This window comes from Nannospalax galili, unplaced genomic scaffold (assembly GCF_000622305.1).
Source record: "Nannospalax galili isolate Female #2095 unplaced genomic scaffold, S.galili_v1.0 scaffold1387, whole genome shotgun sequence".
NCBI classification, from domain to species: domain Eukaryota; kingdom Metazoa; phylum Chordata; class Mammalia; order Rodentia; family Spalacidae; genus Nannospalax; species Nannospalax galili.
This window is the reverse complement of record NW_008355976.1, coordinates 1,265,403-1,291,865: the sequence shown is the minus strand read 5'-3', so window position 1 is coordinate 1,291,865 and position 26,463 is coordinate 1,265,403. Positions and strand designations below refer to the sequence as shown.

The 26,463-nt window shown below is 41.2% G+C and overlaps 2 protein-coding genes across 2 annotated transcripts; one reads left to right on the top strand and one right to left on the bottom strand.

Moving 5' to 3' along the window:
* Positions 1 to 1,067: 1,067 nt before the first annotated feature.
* Positions 1,068 to 2,084, top strand: LOC103750855 (putative olfactory receptor 52P1). Its single transcript, XM_008854135.1, has one exon. The coding sequence runs from the start codon at positions 1,137 to 1,139 to the stop codon at positions 2,082 to 2,084; it is 948 nt and encodes a 315-aa protein (XP_008852357.1). The 5' UTR covers positions 1,068 to 1,136.
* Positions 2,085 to 13,695: 11,611 nt separating this feature from the next.
* LOC103750830 (olfactory receptor 51H1-like) lies at positions 13,696 to 14,678 on the bottom strand. Its single transcript, XM_008854112.1, has one exon. It carries the CDS (start codon positions 14,654 to 14,656, stop codon positions 13,703 to 13,705), a length of 954 nt encoding a protein of 317 aa, XP_008852334.1. The 5' UTR covers positions 14,657 to 14,678; the 3' UTR covers positions 13,696 to 13,702.
* Between the last annotated feature and the right edge of the window lie 11,785 nt (positions 14,679 to 26,463).

Here is a 26,463-nt window from a genome sequence, read left to right as displayed (position 1 = left end):
ATTTTTATTTTATGTGTATGTGTGTATTGCCTGCATGGAGGTAAGCGCACCTGTGTCGTGCAATGCCCGCGGAGGACAGAAGAGGCTGTCAGATCCCCTGGAACTGGAGTTATGGACAGTTGTTAGCTGCCATGTGGGTGCTGGGATTCGAACCCAGGTCTTCTGCAAGAATAACTAGTATTCTTAACTGCATGTGATAGAAAATATAGAATAAAAGTGTGTAAAAGCTCAGCATTGTTGTGGGACCAAATTTAGCTCTCTGTCTGCTTATGGGAATTATGTGTTCTCGGTGTTTGAAAATCACATCCTATTCTTTCACATACCTTTAATTTTCATTAGAGAATGTATTTGCAAACAAGTGACTTTATCAGAACATTTATTATGGCTGAAACAGCCTGACATCTCCCAGTACCAATTGGGTATCACCTCATCTGATTCTACAACACCTGTGTAGGACACATGAGGCTAGTGCAAGAACCCAGTACTAAACACAAGGCAGGCACCTGTAATAGACTGCAAGAGGCTTGGCCCCTCATCTGCATTTCGATGTTCATGGTCAATACTTAGGTTGTTACGGGTTCAGTGGCTCCAGAAATCCATTCGAATAATCCATCCATCTTCCCTTTTCTTCCTTTTATTTCATTTTTGATCTTCCTATCTTGAAAAGTAACCATATTTGAGCCTTCTATCTAATATCTGACCCTTTATTATTAGCATTACCTGTGTATTGTCAAACAGCAGATTAATCTGAAGAAAATAATACTAAAGCATTGCAGAAGGGAGTTCACAGAGAGCAAAATACTATAAAAATCTCTTGCACTGATGTTCACTATGAACATGGCTCTACAGCCGTGCCTCCCATCCCCAGCCCACATCCTAGAGACTATTGAATCAGACAGACATGAGGAAGACTCCTTTGAACCTTGGTGATACTAACACATCTCTCTTCTGCATATTCCCCAGGGCTCTACAGTCTTCTTATCCTGGATGCCTTTTCTGTGAAATCTAATTCAAATTCCTCCTGCTGCCATCCAGCTACAACATGATGGCAAATTATCCCAGCTACTCTGTCTCTTAGGTCTCCCTAGAGCTTAGAGAAAATCAGTGAGATTACCTAGATCTAGTTTGGCCTGACCATGAAGCACACAAACCACAGCCACCAGAACCCAGCCTCCTTTCTGCTCATGGGAATTCCTGGCCTGGAGACATCCCACTTTTGGATTGCATTTCCCTTCTGCTCCATGTATGCCCTGGCAGTGCTGGGCAACATGGCAGTTCTGTTGGTGGTGCATTCTGAGCCTTCACTGTACCAGCCCATGTATCTGTTCCTATGCATGCTATCCACCATCGACCTGGTGCTCTGTACCTCCACTGTACCCAAAATCCTTGCACTCTTTTGGGCAAATGCTGCGGAGATTGCCTTTGGGGCTTGTGCTGCCCAGATGTTCTTTATCCATGGCTTCTCAGCTGTCGAATCTGGTATCCTGCTATCTATGGCCTTTGACCGCTACTTGGCCATCTGCCGGCCACTGCACTATGGGTCATTGCTGTCCCCAGAGTCAGTGGGCAAACTAGGGGCTGCTGCTCTGCTTCGTGGCTTGGGGCTCATGACCCCACTCACCTGCCTCTTGGCAAGGCTGAGCTACTGTGGCCGAGTGGTGGCGCACTCCTACTGTGAGCACATGGCCGTGGTGAAGCTGGCTTGTGGGGACACACAGCCAAACAACATATATGGCATCACCGCTGCCACACTGGTGGTGGGAACTGACTCCATTTGCATTGCGGTCTCCTATGCACTCATCCTCCGGGCTGTGCTGGGCCTCTCCTCCAAAGAGGCAAGGGCTAAGACCTTCGGGACTTGTGGCTCCCACCTGGGTGTCATCCTTCTCTTCTACACACCAGGGCTCTTCTCTTTCTACACACAGCGCTTTGGTCAGCATGTGCCCAGGCACGTCCACATCCTCCTGGCTGACCTCTACCTTGTAGTGCCACCCATGCTCAACCCCATCATCTATGGGATGAAGACCAAACAGATTCGGGATGGGGCACTCCGACTGCTGAAGAGGGGCCCTGCCCCATCATAAAGGCTTCAGTTGCACATTGGGATTCTGTGCCTTTTTCCTCCATCCCTTGCAATGTTTACATAGCTCCCAGCATGGCAGAAAGACAGAACCCACACTCACTAGTATCTTTCCTTTAATAAGGAGATATATCACATGTGAGATGGAGGGTGAACCATTTGGCCTTTCCTACTTGTGATGGAGAAATGATTATAATGCTCAGGGGGCCTTAACTCTGGAGAGATAGAGCTTCCTCCTTGGAAATTTCCTCCCTGGAAATGCCACTGTCTGGCATCTTTCCTACGTTCCTAAAGACCTTGATTAAATGAGAAAAATGAGGCTGATAAGGAAAGCAATTCCCACCCACAGGCTGTTGTACATACCATATGCTAATTCCTTTTTATTGCTGAGAAATAATCCATTTTTTGAATATAACACAGTTTAAATACCCTGTCTGGGACATCTGGATTATTTATACTATGGAATATTATGAATAAAGCTACTATATTTCTTAATCTAAAAGTATAATTGCTAGGACTGAAGGTAGGTATATGTTTAACAGAACATACTAAATGGGTTTTTTTCAACTTAGCTGTACCGTGTCACAATCCCATCCATGATGCTGAGCAGTTTCCAGTAGCTCCAAACTCTGGTCAACCTTTGATATTTTCATTACTTTCTCATTTAATCATTCAAGTGAGTGTAAGCTAAAAAGTCATTAAAATTTGAATTTTTCTGATAACACAGTTTCTTAACTATGTTAAGGGAGCTCTTGAATTTTTACTATTCATGAATATTCCTTTTATGAAATTTTTTAGTCTTTTACCCTTATTTTGAGTTTCATGTTTATTTGTTGATTTGTACTAATTATCTGTATGTTCTGAATACAAATTATTTGCCAGATATACATGCTGAGAATATTTTGTCTAATTTCGTGAATGGCTTTGGTTTCTTAATGATACCTTTTTACTTTAAAAGCAATTTATGATAAAATACAAGTAATTTTATTCATGGCTTGTGATTTGCTTTATGGACTTGCTTTTTAATTCTATAACAATTATTATGACATGAAGTAGAATCCAAGGTCATTTTCACATACAGATGCCCAACTGCCTCAGCACTATTTATTGGAAACCCTTTCGCTGCCAAATTGAGTTGTACTGGCAACTTTGCGAAGTAAGTCAACTTCTTATGTGTGGATGTTTTGCTGGATTTTCTTTCCTTTTTCCTTAATCTCTTTGTCCTTATGTCAAACTACACTATCTTAGTAATGACACCGTTATATTAGTAAATCTCAAAACAAATTATTGTAATCCTCCAACACTATACTTCCACAACATTTCTGGCTACTCTGGTTTGATTGCTGTACAAATTTTAAAACCAGCTCATTAATTTCTTTAAATAATCATTACTATATCACTATATCTTTTATTCATTCAACGTTTATTTCTTTGAACTGGCTAAGACCCTTAACACAGTGTCGAAGAGAACCACTAAGATTTTTGCCTTATTCTGATGTGTGATTTTTTTAACATCTTTACTGGGGTTACGACTCACACAGACACTGTACAATTTGCCCATTTAAAGTGTAGAGTCCAGTGGTTTTAGTTTAACCTGTAAATGCATACAGCCACCACCAGTCAATTTGGGAGCATTTCATCACCTCAAAAATAAGCCCTATACCCTAAGCAACTAACTTCTTCCCTCCATAGGTTTCCCAATTTTGGACCTTCATGTGGAAACATATAATATGTGATCTCTTGTGGCTGCATCTTTATACAATGTTTTCTGGGTTCATTCATATTGTAGAATGTACAGTATGCTGTTCCTTTCTACAAATCAGTAATATTCCATTGTACAGATAAATCGTCTGCTTGATAGATATTTGGATTATTGCCTCCTTTGGTATATTAAGAATAATATGGTTATGATACTGAAGTATCAGTTTTTGTGTGGATATGTGTCTTTGTTTCTCCTAGGTATTACTGGTTACATGGAAAGTCTTTATTCCACTTGAGAAACTTCCAGAGATCTTCTAGAATAGCTATGCATTTTCCATTCCCACCAGCTGTGTATGAGGGCTCCCATACATTTGTATTCTAATACCTGCCCAAGTCTCTTTGTTAATAGTTACACTGAGTAGACTCAATATGTGAAAAAAATGCATACAGTTTGGTATGGATGTTTACTTCTGGCCTTGTTTTTGAATTTAGGAGGAAAGTATCCAGTTTTCACTGTTAAGCATGGTTAAATATAAATTATTTCACAGAAACCCTTCACCATGTTGAGAAAGTGCACTTTCACTGAAAACTGTTGAAATTTTTCATCAGAATGGTGTGAATTGGTTAAAATTATTTTTTCATATGCCTACTAATCACCTGACTTTCCTTCTTTGTGTTGTTAATGTGAAGTATTACCTTGGCTATTTTTAAATGTTAAGCTAACCGGCATTCCTGGAATAAATCCTTCTTTTATCATGTTTTTTGGGCTTTTGGGGGGGTTTTCTTTGCTTCATGAAATTTTTCATCAGAATGGTGTGAATTGGTTAAAATTATTTTTTCATATGCCTACTAATCACCTGACTTTCCTTCTTTGTGTTGTTAATGTGAAGTATTACCTTGGCTATTTTTAAATGTTAAGCTAACCGGCATTCCTGGAATAAATCCTTCTTTTATCATGTTTTTTGGGCTTTTGGGGGGTTTTTCTTTGCTTCGTTTTGTTTTTTTGTCTTTTTGAAGCAGGGTCTCCCTGTAGCCCCAGCTATACTGGAACTCACTATGTAGACCAGGCTGGCCTTGAACTCACAAAGATCCACCTGCCTCTCCCTCCCAAGTGCTGGGACTACAGGTGTGCACCACCACGCCCATTATCATGTATTTTTAAAAATTGTTAGATTCACTTTGCTAATATTTTGGTAAGGATATTATATGATTATATGTGTGTGTTCTTTTGCAACTTATTTCCTGAAAATTCTTTATTGGGTTTTTATTTAAGATTTTGTTTGAAGGCCGGGCATGGTGCATACCTTTCATCCCAGCACTCAGGAGGCAGAGGCAGGCAAATCTCTATGAGAGCGAGGCCATCCTAGTCCACATAATGAATTCCAGGCCAGTTGGGTCTACAGGGAGACCCTGTCTCAAAACAAACAAACAAAGATTTTATTTGCCTTGTAAAATATATCAGAAAGTAACCCCACATGTTCCATTTTCTGAAAATACTCAGGTAGCAGTTGTTCCCTTTATTCCTTAAGTATTTGATAAAATTCCACAAGAAAGAAATGAGATGCTGGGCAGGGGAGCAGTTTTTTAGCTGTTACCCGTTTATTTTAAAGTATGTGAATTTTGAGACTGGTGAGATGGCTCAGCAATTAATAGTACTGGCTGCACTTGCTGAGGACCCAGGTTCAGTTTTAACACCGTCAACTCCAGTTCCAGATGTGATGCCCTCTTCTGGCTTCCATGGGCATTGCAGCATACATACATGCAGGCAAGGGACTGGAGAGATAGCTCAGCGGTTAAGAGCACTAACTGGTCTTGTGGAGGACCCGGGGTTCAGTTCCCAGCACCCACATGGCAGATAACAACCATCTGTAGCTCCAGTTCCAGGGGTTCAAGACTCTCTTCTGATCTCCATGGGCATTGCATGACACAGGTGCATTTTTATATATGCAGGCAGTACACTTATACACCTAAAATAAAAATTAAGAAAATAAAAACATACATGCAGGCAAAACACTCAAACACGTAAAAGTTTTCATTTAAAAAAAAATAAATTAAATATGTGAATTTTAATGCAATTATATGTGTGAAGTTGGTATATATACTCATTGTTTCTTTGGGGTTTTTTTTTCTACATTTATTTACGTGTGTGTGTGTGTGTGTGTGTGTGTGTGCAAGTGTGCACATGTCATGGCCCCTGTATGGAGGTCAGAGGACACCTTTTGGGATTCGGTTCTCACCGTCCCCCATGAGGGTTCTGGGGATGAAGCTCAGGTCATCAGCCTCAGCAGCAAGTGCCTTTCCCACTGAGCCGTCTTACAGATCCTACTTTTCAAAATGTTTGTCTTAAAACTTTTTACACCTATTCATTCATGTACTTTGGCTCCTGGATTTACTGCCACTGTGTGGCCTTCACTAAATAAAATTTGAGGGAAGAAGTTCTCAAAGAGACTCTCAAAGTATTCAATATTCACAAAATATTTCAGAAATCATTTCTATGTAACTTTTCTCATTTTCCTTATTGACAATATTTTATTAAATATGTGGTCATCAAAACCAGGTTTTGTTTGTTTGTTTGTTTTGTTTTGTTTTTTGTCTGTTTGGCTTTGGGGGCGGCGTTTGTCTTTTTGAAGCAGGGTCTCCTTATAGGCCCAGCTGTCCTGGAATTCACTATGTAGACCAGGCTGGCCTTGAACTCAGAGATCCGCCTGCCTCTGCCTCCCAGGTGCTGGGACTACAGGCGTGCGCCACCACGCCCGGCTCAAAACAGGTTTTTCCATAAGTACAGTATTCGGTTATTTATTCACATGTATTAATTGTGCACAATAATAATCTCTTGAATGACGTACTGAATTTGCAATTCAGTCATTATATCATGATGACACTTTCATACATGTGTATAATGTGCTTTCATCATATCTGGCTCCTTACTGCCCACACATCTCCCCTCTTCTCCCTTCCCTTCTTAATCCCTAACTGACCCTCTGCTATATTTAGGCATTATGGTATTTATTTATTTATTTATTTATTTATTTTTTATTATGTGTATGAGTGTTTTGCCTGGGTGGATAGAAATGCACTACATGCTTATAATGCCCACAGAAGCCAGAGAATGCATCAGATCCCCTGAAACTAGAGTTACAGACAGTTGCTAGCCACCATGTAGGTGCTGGATACCAAAACCGGGTCCTCTGCAAAAGCAGCCAGTGCTCTTAACCACAGAGTCATCTCCCCAATCCTTATACATTAAGTTTTGAGTAAACATTGGTCTATTCAGATTTTTATATTTTCAAGATATTTCTATGTCCTCCAAATTTCTCAAAAATAGTTATCAAAATAATATATCAATGTAGGCATAAAATCATTCATGATAATCCCTTGTCCTTACAACTATGTAAGACTTAAGTGAATCTTGAAGAGCGTGGGAAATATCTTTCAAGACATTTGCTTCAGGAGCTAACTTCATGATTTCCAGGCAATAGGAAACTATTCTCTTTTGTCTTAAGAAAGATGGTGCTTCTTCAAGCTGAAATTTTCAGACAAACAGCAAGACCCAACAGTTTCAGGCTCATGCAGCCAAATGTCTCATTTCCAGTTCATTTTTTGTTTTTGTTGTTGTTGTTTTGTTGTTGTTGTTGTTGTTATCCCAACAGTTTCAGGCTCATGCAGCCAAATGTCTCATTTCCAGTTCATTTTTGTTTTTGTTGTTGTTGTTTTGTTGTTGTTGTTGCTGCCTCTGCCTCCCGAGCACTGGGATTAAAGGCAGGCAGCACCACGCCCACCTCATTTCCAGTTTTTTAAGTTCCATACTCTCACAGTCAAAAGAAAAATCGGCACATATGGAATATTGAACCTGTTCCTTCAGTTGTATTTATATTTCTGGCATCCTTAAATTCAGATTCTGGGCCTGGGTTTCAGCAGACTATCCTGACCAGCTGTAGGAAAGCAAAGTCTCCCTTGAAGCTTCCAATGAAAGATTTCAATTTTTTGAATTGTGCTTTAAGTTAGAGTCATTGAGTGATGTGAGTCTACTATTTCCTGCTTATAAGACTCCAAATACCATCAAATACAGTCAACCTGCACCATAATCCCTACAATCACCATGTCCTCGGGAATTCAGACACCCTCCCCTGTCCTTCCACCTTTTCCGCATCCTAACAACAGATAGTCTTTAGTAACAGCACCCTGTGACAGGCATTGCTGCTACACAACTGACAGCAATGTGGTCCTTACCTTCAAGCTGCGTCAAAGGACCAAATCCTACCCAGAAGGTTTGCTTTCCAAGAGTTATTATATCAACCCACTTCTTAGTTTCTCTAGAAAACAACCTGAGGCAAAACCACATGTGCAAACATTATATTGGAGAGTGCCACATCTTCCCAGAGGTGAAGGAGCTTGGGAGTAAAGAGGAGTGCATTCCTGAGCTGCTGACTCAAACCTGAGCTGATCTCGCAGCATGCCCGTTTCTTCCAAAGGGCTCGGAGGAGCTTCTATGTCATGACACAAACTCTATGGGGGGAGAAGAAAGACAATGTGCCCAAGTGTTCGTCTTCTATTGGTGGAAGCCCATGCCTACTGCTCATTCACTCCCTTCTACTTCCAGATTACAAATGTCTTGGTCATCAAGCAGATGCCATATTTCATTCTTCAGAAGCAACAGCAACAGTTACGGCTGAAGGGTACTACTACCAACTGAGTGTTTGAGTCCTGCATACATACCAAAAATGTAAATGTTAAAGGCCTGACCTCCAATATGACTATGTGGGAGACAGGCACTCTACAGAAGTAGATGAGGCTACGGTGGCAGAGCCGTCAAGCTGAGACTCTAGATGCTGGTCGGGGCGGCGAATGCCTCGTATACCAGTACACAGGAGGCAGAGGCAGGTGGATGTCTGTGAGAACAAGCCCAGCCAGGTCTATACAGTGAGTTCCAAGCTGGCTGGGACTATGGGATAAAAATAGAGAGAGGTAGACAGCAGGGGCTGGAGGGATGGCTCTTACAGAGGACCTGAGTTTATAAAATATAGCTTGGCGTTCTATTGTCTAATTGTGTTTAAAGGTGAGACATGAGGGAATTAGAGGGGTCTCAAATCTTTATTTGAAGCTGAGAAAGGTCTCTTGGGATTCATAGAGCTTTGGTGAGGATAACTATATTATACCTATGATCAGGGTGTGAAGAAGTTGTTAAGCAGAGACCTAACAAAGTGACTGCATCAGATGTTTGGGGCCCAAGGGCATGTAATATTAAGTTATACCATCCTTACACTTTCATGTATTCCTGGATAGTCTAAATATATGGTCCCGTTTAATCTTCCCAGCTTTGTGGAGTAAGGGCATTTGCAACTCACATTTGACTGTTCTATCCAAAAATCAATACTTTCTTAAACAATTTGATAATATTAATCATTATAATAAATGTTCCCATCTATTCAGTTCAATAAAAGTTGATAATCAATTGCATTTGTTATTCTCTAGGAATTCAATCTTTTACTTTTATATTTAACACATGAAAGGCTTACAATATCCTAAACCATATTAAGCAATAGGATAAGACAAGTCAAGAAAATGTCTCCATGATACATATAGTGAAAAGAGAAAACAGGCGTTAATCAAATAAGCATGCAAACACATAAAATGATACTCTGGTCTGAAGTTTATGCTTTGTGTAGTTAAATCTTCTTGTCTCTGTGAGGTAGATATCCCCCATTTAAGAAAATGGAGATTCAGAGAGGTGAAGTAACTAACTGAACATCACACAGTGATAAGGGACAGAAGAGATTTTTAAACTCAGATTTTCCATATACCTTTGCAGTATGATTAGCATGAATCTTCATAACAGGAGCTTTACATTCATGTGCATAGATTTGTTATTGACACTAAAATCTAAAAGCCTCTATATTTTTTGTAAATTTTTATTTAATTTTTATGTATTTCATATAAAACATCTTAATCTTTATACCCCTTCCCCATTGGCACTCTCCCACAGCCCCCTATCCCATTGGAATTCATACATTCTGTCATTTGTTTTAAGGCCTATGACAGAATGTCAAGGTAGTGTCCCCAGATGTCCTTCCATGCAAGTTCATCCACTGGGATCTAGGCAACTTATCTAGAGTCCCTCCCTTTAAGAAGATCAGCTCTTAATCACCCAGCAGTAATCATCTGCCAATAATTCCTTGACTAAGATTGGGGCTTGCTGCCCATTTCCACAGTTCTGGCCTGGGGTTTTGTCTGCTTGAGTTTGCATAGGTCTTGTGCATGCTGACACCATTGCTGTAAGTTCATATGAACAAGGTACCAGGAGGTTGTAGGACTCTTTTCCATATGACTGTGCATCTCCTCCTTGGCTCTTATAACCTTTCTGCCCCCTCTTCCGCAATGGTCCCTGAACCCTGGGTGGGTGGAGTTTAATATGAGTCCTGTCCAAGGACCCACACTCTACAGACTCTTACTCTCCACACTTTGGCCATTTGTGGCCTTTTGTGTTCCTGGCCCTCTGTTGCATGAGGGAGCTTCATTGATGAGAACTGAGAGATGTGTTAATGACCTCTTCACTCCTTGTTCTATGTTCCGTGAGCCTTGGGTGTAGAAGTTGCATTGTACATATGCCACTTAGGCCTGGGCAAATCACAGACAATGTCTGTATGTGACCAGTTGTGGAACTCTGTAGTCTCCAACTGTTTCAAAAGAAGCATATTTGATGAGTGGTGACTGGGATATTTGTCTGTAAATATAAGGATCCGTATTTTACACATAATAAAAAATTACATTTGTCTAGGGATGTGACAGTCTTGGGGTTTTCTCTAAGATATAAGAGTGTTTAGCCATGTGTATTTAGCTATGTTTATAGCAATACACATGAGTTTCCTCCCACTGAGTGCGCTTTAAGTTCAATTAGGTAGTTGTTGATCACCTCCAAGATAAAAGTGCCACTACTGCACCAATGTTGTTTGCTGTGCCAGTCATTGATACGGTTATTAGGCCTTGAAGCTGGGGTTAGACCATTGATTGATGTTCCCCCTTAGCAGCTTGCATTGTGTTCTCCAAAGCTATGAGAGTTAACCTTCAGGGAAAATGGTTTTCAGGTCAATTCCAGCTCCACTGCTCCAAATCCTATGTCTGAAGTATGTCCTGTCTTTAGCAACAGGATCTTACCTTCAAGTTCTGAGAGAAGGGCTGTGGCAATAGCCTGTGTAATTTTGGAAGTCTCTTTTAGTACCCTGGCCAACAACTCAAAGGAAGGGTTCTACTGTTTGGCACTGTTTCTTGTTTTATGGCCTTCAGCTACACACAAGAACTCATGTGGAGATATTGTATGTGTAGTTTGCCAATAGATCCTAATTGTCTCTATCAGGATGAACTAGTAGCAAAGTGTTTTAGAGACTATCTCAGGACTCTCTATTGTGTCAGGCTCAGATAAGGATTATGGGACAGGGTAAGATATCTGCATACTGAAAGTGTCGCTATAGAAACAGATCCCGACCAGTCTTAACTTCAGAGCAGCCGTAAAATAGCTATCCATTAAACAGCCATGCTGCAGAGACAGAGTGAGAGTTGAAAGACATCACCAAACTCAGAGCTCTGTCCCATAAACATGACAGAGCCTGGGATTCCTAGGCTGAATGTCATATCCAAACCTGATCTTTTCAATGGGAATGTTCAAGCTTCAGGGCTCTGATACAAGTTTATTATTATAAGTATTGTTATTATTTTGTTTCAATTGCCCAAGGATGCTTTTGGTCCTGAATTCTGTCAGGTCAGTCTCTGATTTCTGATAGAAATTGATGGGCCCTCAGTGACATGGAGACACTTGTTTCCTGATCAGAACCTTTTCATCATTGATCTGGTAGGTAAAGCCAAAAGAGGGGCCTGATCAGACTAAAATTTATGACTCTAGTGAGGAATACTACTGCATTACATAAGCTATCTTTTCAACTGGCCTTTTTGAATATGGCCAAACTGGATTTACTAAAGTTTTTGGTTGGATACTACTAGATATAATCTGTCAAAATGGGAACTCTGAACTTTGATTTTTTTTTCTCCCTAAGGAGAGTGCTTGAGGCATTTAGTCCCAGGGCTCTCAAAGACCTTCCACCTACTGATATACAGGGTTCTGAGTCCCTCAGAATTCATGCTGCAGGGCCCAGAGTAAATATGACACAGCAAGGGAAGAAGCCTTTCCAAGCTGGACTTCCTCGAACAAGATTCACAGCTCCCCCTCCTGCCTTCCTGTCTCCAAGTTCCCTGCTCTCTTGTCTCAGTTCATGAAAATAACAGAGAAATCACCACGGTCATCTAAGTCCTACTTGTCTAGACACCCATAGATAAAGTGAAAGTACTTTCTAATAGACCTGTCATGGTTTCTATTAAATTTGAGTCATGTTTCACCAAGAATATCCATATTTATTTAAGAAACATATGAGTATTTTTAAAGCTAAGAGGGTCTAGGGAAATTACAGTGATGGAGTGAGAATCCTTCAGACCTAAAAGTTTGGGAGCAGTAAAGTAAAAGACTCCACACCGTCCTTTGCTCCTCTCCAGGCTGCACTCCTCCTTCTTGACTACATGATATAAGAGACACAGACCCTGTCCCCAAGGTCTCTGATTTCCATCCTCACCTCACCTCATTGCATTCCAATTTAACTACCTGCTCTTCTCACAGGCCTTACACATTCAGAGCTGCCATCTCTCTACCTTCCTGTGGTTGTTCCTCTTCTTTCGGCTGTTAATCTCTTGGCCCTTCATCTCCCCTACACAGACTCCACAGTGTGCATCGATCCCCTACACAATAGGCACCATTCTTGATGCTGATGACTCATCGGTGAACAAAACAGTTCTAAATCCCCAGCCTCACAGAGCTTATACACTAGCAGGTCAGCTGCTGTGGATATGACCAGAAGTCTACCCTTGTCATTGGTACCTGAGAAACAAGCACCACCCAGAAGTTAGAGAGTAGCTTCCTTAACCTCGGCAATACCAAACTCTCTAGCTGAAAGCAGACATGACAAAGAAAGATGAAACTACCATTCCCTAAGCTACAAATGAGTGTAACAGAAAGTTTAACGAGTACAGTGTTGTCATGTGTTTCCCCATCACTCACCTCCCTCTATAATTCTTAGCATAGAAGACAGTTCATATGAAATTTGGGGGAAAGCAGCCAATGGTAAGGTGACTAATAATAAAATGGAAAAGAATGATCTAGGAAGGAGAGATATCTGTATAGACGATGTGCTGGTTGGTTTGAACTGTCAACTTGACACAACTTAGAATCATCGGAGAAGGGAATCTCATTTGAGGTATTGCCTAGATCAAACTGGCCTGTGGATATGCCTGTATGGGGACTGTCTTGATTGTTAATGGATTCAGTCCCCTGTTGGTGACATCATTCCTTGGGCAAGAGGTCCTGGGCTGTATAGGAGTAGAGGGGGGTGGCTGATAGCAAGCAAACAAGCAAGCAAAGATCTCTGGGTGTATTCCCTTTGCTCTTGACTGACAATGTGATGCTTTAGCTTCCTGCCTTGACTTCCCTGCAATGGACGGTATCTTGGAATTGTAAACCAAATAAACACTTTACTCCCCTATGTTGCTTTTTCTCAGGATATTTTATCACAGTAACAGAAATGAAACCAGAACAGAGAGACATCAACATCCTGTCAATGTGATTAGCCACCTGGGTAAATGTCAGCATATATGAGTTGGAGTTAGTTCAGCTTCTAAAAAATAGAATAGTAAAAAGAAAATCAAGGAAATACACCAATGTGCTCAGTCTCTGAAATCTATAATTATAGAGGCTGGAAGGACCCCACAAAGGACTCTAATAAACACATTCAAGGACCTCAGAAGTAACTCATTCACTGTACACTCCACCCACCCAGAAGTCCCCTGGAGGCTTGCTGAAGTCATGTGCCATCGGGTCCTTCTGTTCTAGGAAGAGTCAACCCTCTTCTGTTGGAAGCGCTTTAGGAGGCCCTGACGGATCTGCTTCGACTTGATGCAGTATACGATAGGGTTCATGAAGGGTGGCACCAAGAAGTGCAGGTTGGCCATGAGCACTGCCAGAGCTGGATAGCTGTGCTTCTCCACTCGGTGCAACACAGACAGCCCAAGCTTGGGCAAATAAAAGATGAGAACAATGCAGAGGTGTGAAACACAAGTGTTAAGTGACTTGAGCCGTTCCCCTGGCGATGCAATGCCCATCACAGTCCGTAGGATCAAAGCATAGGAGAGCATTATGAGGGAGGAATCGAGGCCCAGTGAGAGGAGGATGGAGACCAGGCCAAACAAGCTGTTGATCCGAGTGTCTGAGCAAGCCAGTCCCACCAGGTCACAATGCAGGCAGTAGCAGTGGGAGAGCGCACTGATCTCAGGGAAGAACAGGCTCCGCAGGAGGATGGGTCCGGGCAGGTTGAGCAGGATGGCCCTTACCAGAACCGCAGCCCCCACCTTGGCCACCGCTGAGTGAGGAAGGATTGTAGCATAGTGCAGAGGATCCCGGATGGCAATAAAGCGGTCAAAGGCCATGGCCAGCAGCACGCCAGATTCCACATAGGTAAAAGCATGGATGAAAAACATCTGTGCAGCACAAAGATCAAAGGGCAACTCTCGAGCACCCAGCCAGAAGAGCCGCACCATGGTGGGGAAGGTGGAGGCACAGAGACCCAGATCAGAGGCTGCCAACATGGACAAGAAGATGTACATGGGTTCGTGTAAGGTGGGATCTGTGCGGATCAGGTAGAGGATGACGCTGTTACCCAGGATGGAAACCACACAGATGAGGTTGATGGGGATGGAAACCCAATGCTGGGAGGCTTCCAGGCCTGGAAAGCCAGTGAGAAGGAAGATAGAGTGGCCAGGCCTGCTGGTGTTGCAGGAGAACATAATGAGTCCAGGAGGAAGGTGTCCACCCTAGGAGCAAGAGGCATTCATTCATTTGGTCATCACTTATAAAGCCCTAGTAAGTGGGAGGTACAGGGGAGGAGCTGCCTTGCCACCCATTATTACCCCATAAAAAACCCACTCCTAGGAGCTTCTGGGTAAATGGATATTTTTTTTTTCTTGAATAAAGTGATTCTTTGATTTTTTGTTTACAGTCATTTCTTTAATTATCAACAGCTATCTTCCCTTGGACCTAAACAACTTCCTTTTTCACATAGGAAAACTTAGACGTTTAATCCTCCAGAGAATCTTTTCTGACTAAATACTGAGGAATAAATAATTTCCCATAGAAAGTAAAAATTATATTACAGGCAAAAGGTTTGGGTTCTGTTTCTGTTAGAGATGGGTTTCCATCTGACATCTGTAAACACTGTGCTTGAAAGGACACCTTAAAAAAAATGGTGTGTTTTGAGAAGCATTCTTTTAGGAAGCTGGTTTTTTACTCTCCTGGTGCTATTATGCAGCCAGCATTTTCTGTATCCCTTTCCTAGAAACACTTTCAGGAAGAAAATGTAGTCTTTTCTCCCCTGTTATATTTTGTTTTCAATTGCCATGTTAATTATACAAATGTATGGAGTACCTTGTGCTAATCCAATGTATACAGTGTATAATGATCAAATCTGGTAGCTCGCACTGTACCCCCTTAAACATTTTTTGAATTTTTGGTTAGCATGTAAAAGTTGTACATATTTGTGGGGAACAGCGTGATATTTCAGTACATACGTACAATGTGTACTGGTGAAAATGGTTTCTTTAAATGTGCTTGGCACTGGAAAATTTCTCTCCTGTGACATGAGTTGGCTTAAAAGTAGTCAAGAGCTCTTAGAACCTAAGTCTAGTAAACAAGGTGGTAATTTACCAGATACATTTAATTTTGTGAATGTTTCTTTCCCACTCGCCTCCACCTTACCTGCCACTCAAAGTTCAATTTGATTCTGACCCTACCGTCAAGATAGGCCTGTGGCCACAGATGAGAAGGATCTTCTCTTAAATGTCCCCTTTTCCGAGTTCTTTCTGTGAAAGCTGTTACGAAGGATGATCCACTTTGAACTTATCCTTTGTCAGCCTCAGCACCCTGCTCCAAACTCAGTTCAGTGTCATCACAGGAACTCAGGGGAAGCAGCACAAGCTTCAAGAATCCCAGGATTAATAATGTTACATCAAAGAGCCCAGAGCGCAGGGTGTGAGCTCCTCTGTTCTCTTAACTTCACATGACCCTTTCTCTCCAGCTTCACTCCTCAGGACAGGACTGATCTCCCCCTGACCAGCATCTTATATTGGTCTGCATTGTGGACCGATTGTCCTGCAGGACAGTTAACTCCAATTCCTCCTCTTTCTCCCAAAGCCACAATTCATTTCCTGTGGCCTCATCCCTCCTTTCCTTTTTTATTATTCATGACAGACTATGGAAAAGTTTTACTCTGTAACACATTCTCAAAATCAATTAATCTTTAAACTACCTCTTCTTTCTGGTGCCAATAAAAGTAATCTGCCAGACCACCATTTCCCTTGGATGCTTCAGTTGTTAGTGTGTTGATTCACTTTCAAATTTCCATTTGAATTATGCTAAAAATATTTATGAAAAGTTCAGTATGGACATTTAAATTGTTACATAATAACAAGAAGTAAATGTTGAGCTCATTTGTTTAGGAAGATGTCTTCCATTCTGACTTTGTTTAAATGATTGCCGGTGGTTCCCTGAGTCATGTAGATTCAGATCTAAGTAAAATTTTTATACCGAATCCAAAGAAGGAAAGGCCTTGCCCATCCTGCATCCCTGATCTTTTTAATTACCATTCCTCTAAGCACTATACATTCTTAAGATATCTCTCTTCTCATCAAATTCACCATTTTGATAATTTAAATGTCTTGATTACAATATACGATATGCACAAGAAAGTCTGCCTATCTGAAATGTAAAACTTGAGAAATTTCTATAAAAATTACGCATTCATATAATGAAATATTAGGGCCAGCAAGATGACTCGGTGGGCTAAGGATACTTGCCTTGCAAGCCTGGAGCCTGAGTTTGATTCCCCAGAGCCCATGTAAAGGTGGAAGGAAAGAACCAACTTGACAAATGTGTCCTCTGATCACCACATGTGCCATGACATCACACACACACACGCATCATCTCCCTGTTTACTCCTGAAGTCCTTTCTTGTGCTTACTGATTATTTGAATATCTTCTTTTGTGAAGTTCTTTTCCAGTCTTCTATTCATTTTTCTATTGGATTGTCTGCACTTTTCAGTGTTGCTTTGTATGAATTCTATAAACAGCCTGAATAATCACTGTGCATTTTCAAGTTCAGTGACACTTTACTTTCTCATTGCACTTGTCATGAAAGTTGTATAACCTTCACAAACTTCTAGTTCCTGAATCTGTTTTATTTGTAATACCTTCACGCATCAGCAAGCTTAATCTATATGCAACTTCACGTAGTGTCTAATACACTGTGTCTTCTTCACCTGGTTAATTCATTTTCCCATTTAATGAAAGTCTGCAGCTCTTTTAGGACTCTCCTGGTGTAAAGGAAACAGAATTATAAGCCCTTGGATAATATCAAATTCCCATCATTCCCTCTTTTGCTCCTGTCCTTCAAACACATCTCTTTAGAGAGCTCTGAAGAAGAATGGTTCATAGAAGGAGTCATTTTGCCAGATGGAGTACATGCCGGTATGCTTTGTGAATGCCTCCCTGTCAAACTTCACTCCGATTAGTACACATAAATTTGAATAACTAACTAATCAGAGCCCCACTGTACCACTGCAGGGGATCCATCCACATTTCCGTCCATATGACTGTGCCCTGCAGAAGATGCATTTCTCTGCTTGTGCTATCATAGAATCTTTCCATGTAATAGAACAAGAAAACCAACTCACACAGAGACTATGAACCTGGGAAAGGCTGTAAATGGTTTCACAGAGTAGGCATTGATGAAAATATAATGATAAACAGGCCTAGGATGTTACAACCAGCATCTCATGAAGTCTCCCATGAGATGGACTCCCAAAGTCTTTGCCTGATACCCTTTCCTTCCTGCAGGTGAGGAAGCAGACTAAGAGGAGGTAAATCCTGCCATCCCTCATTAGAAGTAAGCAGAATAATCTGTTTTTTTAAGTATTTTGTTATTTTTATTTTATGTGAATGAGTGCACTGCCTGCATGTGTGTAACTGCACCTATACCATGCAATGCCCAAGGAGGTCAGAAGATGGCGTTGGATCCCCTAGAACTGGAGTTATGGATGGTTGTTAGCTTCCATGTAGGTACTGGAAATTGAACCCAGATCCTCTGCAAGAGCAGTCAGTGCTCTTATACTCTGAACCATCTCTCCAGCACAGGAAGAATCTGTTTAACTCCAGTGCTCATGTGCCTGCCCCTCAGCATTCTCACCCCAAAATGTTTTCAAAATACTAATTGTCTCTTGTTACAAAAATTAAATGAGAATATGTATATGTGTAAAGGACCAGAGGCAGAGGTTGGCAATGCTAAGCACTAAAGTGGCTACTACACAGCTTTATACATACTGCAGTGGTGATGCACATCTGCAATCCTAGGGAGGCTGAGTCAAGAAGATTGTGAGTTTGAGGCCAGTCTAAGCTATATATAGAAAGTCTCAGTTTCAAAAAAGAACAATAATAATGATAACAATAATAATAAAAATGCTATTACTTTTTGAGGGTTTCTTATTGGGGTAGATACAATTATCATTCCCATTTTGCACATGGGAAAACCAAGGTACCAAGTAGTTGGATGACTTGTCTAAGATCATGAAGTTAGAAAAGGAATGTCCAGAATATAAATCTAGGCAGCCTGATTTCAGATCCTGCCTAAAGCACTGTTTTGTGGCTTTTTTTCTGTTAACTATTGTGACTATTAACATTATTACTGATGAAAATATGCCTCCAACAAGAAAGAAATAAGGTGACATATTTGAAGCCTCTTCAGCTATCACTTCTGCCTCCTCCCTGACCACTTAGATGAATCAATCCTTGAGTATGCTCATATTTCTATGTCCTAAAACCATAAAGAATCTGTGTGTTAATGACCATCCCATGTTACAAGCTGTGTGAATTTAGTTATAGGATTATGGCTTAGGGAAAAGAATTTTCTTCTCAAAGCAGTAATCTCCTGAGATAACAACTAAGAAACATGATAAAATTAGATGTGGATGAGGAATTGGGAAAAGATGGGTAATAGATAAATGATGAATGAATAGAAGGATGAATAAATGAATATATAGAGAACTGATACAGAGCAGATTCTTCTAAAGAGATAGAAAAAAATTAAACTATAATCTCTGCCTTCTACCCTCTTACTTATGCAGGTTTCAGAAAATCATTAATACTATGAAGACCATTTTTTTTGTTAATGATACAAGTCTAGTCCCAAAAGCTGAACTATAAGTCCTACAAAGAAATGGCCCAGCTTAGAGAAGGTTGGAGACCCCAGGAAGGTTTCTATGGCAACCAAGCATCAGTCACCAGCACTCAAGGGAATGTGAAGCTTTAAGCCTTCAGCCTTACCAGCTGGGTCCTAGGGCCAAGAGGGAAGACAGAAAAATAGGCTGAGGCGTTGCATCCTGAGCCTAGCAGGGACTGACATGAGCCAGAAACCCGTTTCCCCCAAGCCATGATGTTGATGTGCCTTGGCCAGCATTACAGGTAATATTACTCTGATCAAAAATAAGCTTGGCATAAGCCTATCTTGGCCAGATACCTGTGACCATGAAGTTGCAGACTGTTTGTAGGGTCCCCAGATTCCCCAGAACAACTCAGATCCCCTCCACTTCCTTTGCTCCCTAGCTGATTAAAGATTTGTTATATGGTAGAGATGAATGAAGGGCAAGTGAAAATGTGGACTGTTCTCATACCCTCTTCTTCCCTACCTTGTTTACAAACCGAGCCCCTCAGAGTCAACCACTGATAACTAACAAAGGACTTAGATATGAAAGGTGCCAGTGAAATTTCAATGATGTCCAATGAAAAGAATAACCTTGAAATACTTCACAAGTATTTCATTTATTTATGAATATATGATCTATATAGGAAAAATCTTGGTTATTAAATAAATCTGACCCTTTAGTCTCTTCTGGTCTGTCCTTAATCTCTTTAGATTTCTTTTTTCAAAATGACTTTTCTTTATCTCTCGAATTCTTGTCATTTTACATTTCAAAATTATGGCATGGATAATTCTTTTTTAATTTTTTATTGAACTTTTGTAGTTTTATACAACAGCTCTTTTCTTATGTGTATGAGTGCATTGCCTGCATGTATGTGAGTGCACCCATGTCGTGCAATGCCACAGAGGTCAGAAGAGGGCTTTGAATTCCCCTGGAACTGGAGATAAAGATGGTTCATATCTTCCATGTGGGTGTGGGGAATCAAACCCGGATCCTCTGCAAGAGCAGTCAGTGCTCTTAACCTCTGAGCCATCTCTCTAGCCCCTATACAACAGCTATTAATCAAACTTAGGCCCCCTCCCGCATCCATACCCCCACACCCCTTTAAACAATGGATCCCCTTCAAAAATCTTACCATACAAGTATTTGTTTGAAAGTTGGCAACTAAAATCCTACATTAGAATTAACTGGTGAGGCCAAAGTCTAGAATGGGTCAGGGATACATCTAGTATTAAGATTAGATAAGTGGATGATAGGATGATAGATTGATAGATGATAGATAGATATAGATAGATGATAGATGATAGATAGATAGATAGATAGATAGATAGATAGATAGATAGATAGATAGATAGATAGATAGATAGATAGATAGATAGATAGATAGATAGATAGATAGATAGATAGATAGATAGATAGATAGATAGATAGATAGATAGATAGATAGATAGATAGATAGATAGATAGATAGATAGATAGATAGATAGATAGATAGATAGATAGATAGATAGATAGATAGATAGATAGATAGATAGATAGATAGATAGGTAGATAGATAGATAGATGATAGGATGGGAGGGTGAAGGGAAGAGGAACTGGCACAGAAGCCTTTTGTGTAAATCACAAGCAACTATGGATATTTTGTAGCCAGGCCTTTGTGATCCTCCCTCCAGGATTACCACAGATAAATCTGCTAAGGACATCTGAGATCTCTGCAAATGTGCTCTCTCTTTAACTTCCTCAAATATCTTTAATAGCATGGATATTATGTGTTCTATTGAAAGCATGCAATTCATATTGACATTTCAGTGGTTGGGACAGGTTGGCATGGTGCATATATTGTACCCTAGGTGGGCAGCACAGGGTTAAAAGTGCAGGCTGTAGATCTGTAGAGTATGAGTTTGAATCCTGATTTGCTTCTTATCATCTGTGAGAATGGCACATGCTCTGATCCCTCTGTATCCTAAATGGTCTGATTTATAAACAAGAAATAAGACTACTTCCATTCTTGAGCTGCAGTGAGGGTCCATGAGCTCATCAAGTATTAATGTAACCAGCTCCTACGTGGCTAACAGCCTTCTCAGGCTGAGTTAGTTTAGGATGAGAAGAGGAACGCCCTGCTGCCCTTGCTCAAACTAGTCAAATTGCCACTTTAGGCAAAGTTTACTCAAGCAGCTGGACTTTGAATTGAGGCAAATGCTATACTGTAGCTTATCCTTGCCCCATGATTGCAAACCCCACAGCAGGTTGCAGAGCACCTACCAGATTCTGCCTGTGCCTGAAGCAGCCACTGCAGGGGAGTTCTGAAGAACTGTCCACACACACAGATCATTTCTCCTGGATTTGACTAGTTGGTTGTGAATTGAAGGACAGCATTTGCTTTCATCATGAGCTAACCATCTTCTCATGATGTTCCTTGGTCCAGACTGCCTAGGAACAGTCAAGCCTAAAGAGGTGCGAAGAGCGCCTCACAAACTCAAGCCTCTTGTGTTATAAAATGAAAAATCAGAAAAGGCTTTCTTACAGTCACTATCACTTCTCAGACTGTGGAACGATCCAGGCGGAAGCTGGCTGTCCTAATCAGATATTCTGCTCAGCAGCAGCAAAGATGATACAGGCAGGTGGTGCAAGGCTGTGGTACCCAAGCCCTTCAGCCCATACCTGGCACTGGCACCCTCATCCCGTCACTCACCACAGCTCCAGGGCCTGTGTCTCCGACTTATCTGTTCTTCTGTTAATGAGAAACATCTCTTGTTCTGTCCGTAGTAAAGGCCAGTACTTTATAATCTCCCTGTTATAAGGAGAGACACAACAGGCCTGCTGGGATCCAGATGCAAATCCAAGAGATTTACTTAGTTGAACTTCCTAAGCCCCCTGAGCTCTGGGCCAGGCAGCTCTGGGACTTGGTAGATAAGCATCCAGCAGTGCTCCAGCACCTGATGAGTTTTCTTAGGGGGACACCAGAGAATGCTAAGGTGCCCCTACAGAGTAGCCGTCCTTCCTAAAGACACAGTTCATGAACTCCAGTGAGTGACAGATGGATGCAAGTGGAGAACAAGAGAATGACTAGAAACTGGGGTATCCTCTGTCATTCTGGGGAGAGAGACTAGCAAGAATGTCTGTGTTCAGAAAGCATCAGCACAGTCTTCCCCAATTCTACCAAAGAAAAGAAACTGTAACCAGTAGTGTGCATGCGTGCTTTAGACATGGGAAGCTTGCGAGAGAGCAGAAAAGAGGTTCACTACTTAGCATCATGGCCACACTTAGGGGACGATGATGTTTGAAAATATACAGCTATACTGATGAAGCAATCTCTCTTCCTCTCTCGGTAATACCCTTAGAGATCATTTGCCAAGTGTGAGGTAGTGGAAAACTCCTGGTCTATTTCTGGAACTGTCACTTATGGACTATGTGATTAGGAGCAAATGACTTCCTTGATCCTCTTAGTCTGTATTTGTAAACTGGGATAATGATTGGTTCATGGAATAAGTTACAATTAAACTAGGATCTATGAAGACACTTAGAGAAGGGCTTATAAAATTTACACACATTCTCTTTATCTTCCAATAAGAAGTTAAGAACTGGCTTTGGCAATCTGTCTGGACTACTCTATAACTAACATATCACCTCCCTTATGCTTGACCACATGGTCAGCATTGTGGGGGCCTTTTTATTTTATTTTATTTCATTTTTATTGAGGTTTTGCAATTTTCATACAATATAACTTGATGGTATTTAGATCTCCATCCCTATCTGCAACATCTCCTTATTGCCCCTTGCCCAATTTAAATGTACTCTATTATATAATATAATATATATGAGGTCTTTAGAGTCTAATTTGTGTCCCAAATGTCCGTCAGTGTGGATCCATCCACTGAGACCTGGCTAACCTACCAAGAGTCCCATGTTTCCAAGAGACTGTTTCTGCCCCTCCCAGCAGCATCTATTGCCACAGTTTGCTTAGGTGGGGTTGGGCCTTCTTACCTATTGCCTCACGTCTATACTGGAATTTTTTTCAGGTTTGAGCCTGCACGGCATTGTGCATGCTGTCACCATTGCTGTGAGTTCATATGAGTAACTGACAAGCCATCTGGGAAACTCTGTTTCCTTGGTCATCCACCACCTCTGGCTTTTATGATCTTTCTGCCCCCTCTTTACAGTGATCTCTGAGCATTTGGAGGCAGGAGTTTGATATAGGTGTCCTATTCAGGGATAAGCACTCTGCAGCCTCTTGTTCTCTGCACATTGGCCAGGTGTGGATTTCTGAGTTAATAACCATCTGCTGCATAAGACAACTTCTCTGATGAGAGCTAAGAGATGCATTAATCTGTGGGTATAACAAGAAGTCATTAGCAGGCAGTTTAATATAACTGTTCAGTAGAGAACTAGTACTGGGCTCTCCCCTATGTCCTGTCACCTGTCTAGTCTCAGATTCCTAAGCCTGACATCGGTGTCAGGAATGGGCTCCATCCTATGAAGCATACTTTAAATCCAATTGAAGAGTGGTTGGTTACTCCCATAAAATTCATTCTGCTATTGCACTTGTGAACATATTTTTCCAGGCCAGCTGTTATTGTAGTTCACAGGATTCATATCCGGGTAGGGCTGATGTTTATTTTCTTCCTTGCAGCATGCATAGCACCTTCCAGCACTATGATCGCTAGCCAGTAGAGATGAGGCTTTGAAGTCAGTACCAGCTTGATTTCTCATTATTTTTTCTGCAGCCCATATACATAGTGTCCTCGGCAATAAAAAGGGTCTTATCACAAAGTTCTGGTAGGTAACCAAGAGAAGGGACAATGCAACCCTACTCAACAGCTTTTAGAGAAAGAGTCCATTCCCGACACTGAGGATTTTTTCATTATCCTATAATGTCTGTATGGGGCAATGCCCTCTTTTATAAGGTAACTCCTTTTAATCTCTTTTTATAATGTGTATGTATATACTTTAAGAAGCTTCTATAGCGGTAGATTTCCATATGGCTTTTCCTAAAGGCCTTTGGTGTTACTTAGCCCTCCCCATACTCCCTCCTCTGCTTTGCCCTCCTAATCCCCACCCCCATTTAATCCTTCTGACTCTAGTGTTCTGTAGGGGGCTTATAATATACTTATTATTTTGGAACATTTCACACTACTTCATGGTCACAGTTTGTTAAGGGTTTTATTTTGTCTTGTTCTTTGTTTTGTTTGTTTATTCATCCCAACTCCTCCCTTCCAATTCCCCCCACACAGCATCATGCCCTTTGTTTGTTTGTTTAGTTTAATAATCCATCAACTCCGATTTGTGCTCATCATATACTTCTGGATATGGGGTCATCCATTGAGGGGCTTTAGCAATTTTTTTTAAATCTTACATTTGCAGGAAAATTACAAAAGTGATGTACTTTCCTTAATGTCGGTGTCTTTCATAAGCACATACCCACAATATATTTGTCAAAACAAGGAATTAATTCTGATGTATCACCAGTAACTCAGTCCAAACTTCCCTTTAGCATCACCACGTTTTCACTGTCTTCTTCCTGTTTCAGCATCCAGTCCAGTATACCACATTATATTCAGTTGTTATTCAGTCTCCTTAGAACAGTTTCTCCATCTTTCCTTGGTCTTCATGATCTAGAGAGTAGATAAAATAATTTTTTTCTTATTCTTGAGAATTTTAAACATGTGAGGAAATAAATTTTATACATGTATACAATGAAATATGATCATATCCACCCCCCTCTAACTGCCCCATTATCCCCTCCCAAAGTTCCTCTCCCAACTTCATGTTTTTTTTCATAATCCACTAAATCCAATTAGTGCTGCCCAAATGTACAAGGCCGTGGGGCCACCCACTAGAGCATGAGAAACCTACCAGTGGCCACACTCACAAGAGTGATTCGCCCTCCCCCAACTGCCAAGAGTTCCTCAGTGAGGGGTGGGGCCTGGAGAGCACCTCCTTCATCTGTGCTCCTGTGCAAGTTTTGTAGTGGTAACCACAGCTGCTGTGAATTCATGAGTGTGATAGCCACGTCATGTCCAGAAGAAGGGATTTCACCGCACTCCTCCCCAACCTCTGGCTCTTATATTTTTCCCCTCTCCTCGTCTGCAATGTCCCCTGAGCCTTAGCAGAGGGTGGGAGTAATAAAGATGTCCTATTTAAGACTGAGTCGTCAGTCTCTTATTCTCAGCACTTTGACCAGTTACATGTCTCTGCATTGACTGTTGCCTCTGACAAAGACTGAGAATTACTTAGGGCTATGGGAGTATGCATAGATATTTAGAAAGTCATTTGACAACATCATCATTGAGCAAAATAACAATAGCAAGTTCTACCCTAGGGCCTACAACCTCCCCAGCCATGGGCTTTTGACCAGGTTTACAGTACCAGGAGTGAAATTCCCTCCTGCCGAGTAGACCTCAAAGCCAATCAGAATGCAGTTAGTTACCCTATAACAGTCATGCCACTATTGCACCAATGGGCATATCCTGCCCAGTGGATCAGTATTGTAGTATTCAGGGTCCAGTACTGTGTAAAAACACACTGAAAGTCTTATAAGGTACTATATAGGTAATTTTTAGAAGGTTTGAGATTTTAATTCACCAACTTTATCCATTTTCTTGGAGAGGAAAGCAACCTAGAAGTGATGGGCAATGCCACACTCTTCACGCCACTGCAGGCCCCAGTGTGTCCTAGAGATCAGAGAACAGGGTATTTCAGGGTTCAGTCTGCTTGAGGCCATTGGTTATCTAGAGTTCTTTCTGACCTAGAGACCAATCTCTTTGCTCTATAGACTCACCCCAGCCTACTGGATGGTGCTTCCCACATACAGTGCATGTCTTTCTCTATTCAGTTCACACATACCAATCTTCTCTAGAAACACCCTCACAGACACAGAGAGAGAGAGAGAGAGAGAGAGAGAGAGAGAGAGAGATGCTTCACCAATTATCTAGGCATATCAAGCCATCCAAGTTGACAATCAAAATTAATCTCACACTCCTAGTGCTTTTGCATACATCATTTGATCCATAATGGCTTCTGGGTCTCATCATAGAAGAATGGAAATAATGTAAGGCCATAGGATGTGGAGGAGTGCTGCAAAATGCTGTGTTCAGGACACGGCACAACCATTGCACCCATGACTCACTGCGGCTACAATTACTTGAACAAGATCAAATCAACAAGTTCATTCAGCATTCCAACAGGCAGCACTAATTGGGATAATGTTATCAACCAAAAAAACAAACAAAAATGGACAGGACACAAAGGGGAAGAAGGAGATGTTGGAGGTGCCTGGGGAGTGGGAAGAGAGAGTTGGAGATGCATATGATCAAGATGCATTGTTTACATGTATGAGATTGTCAATG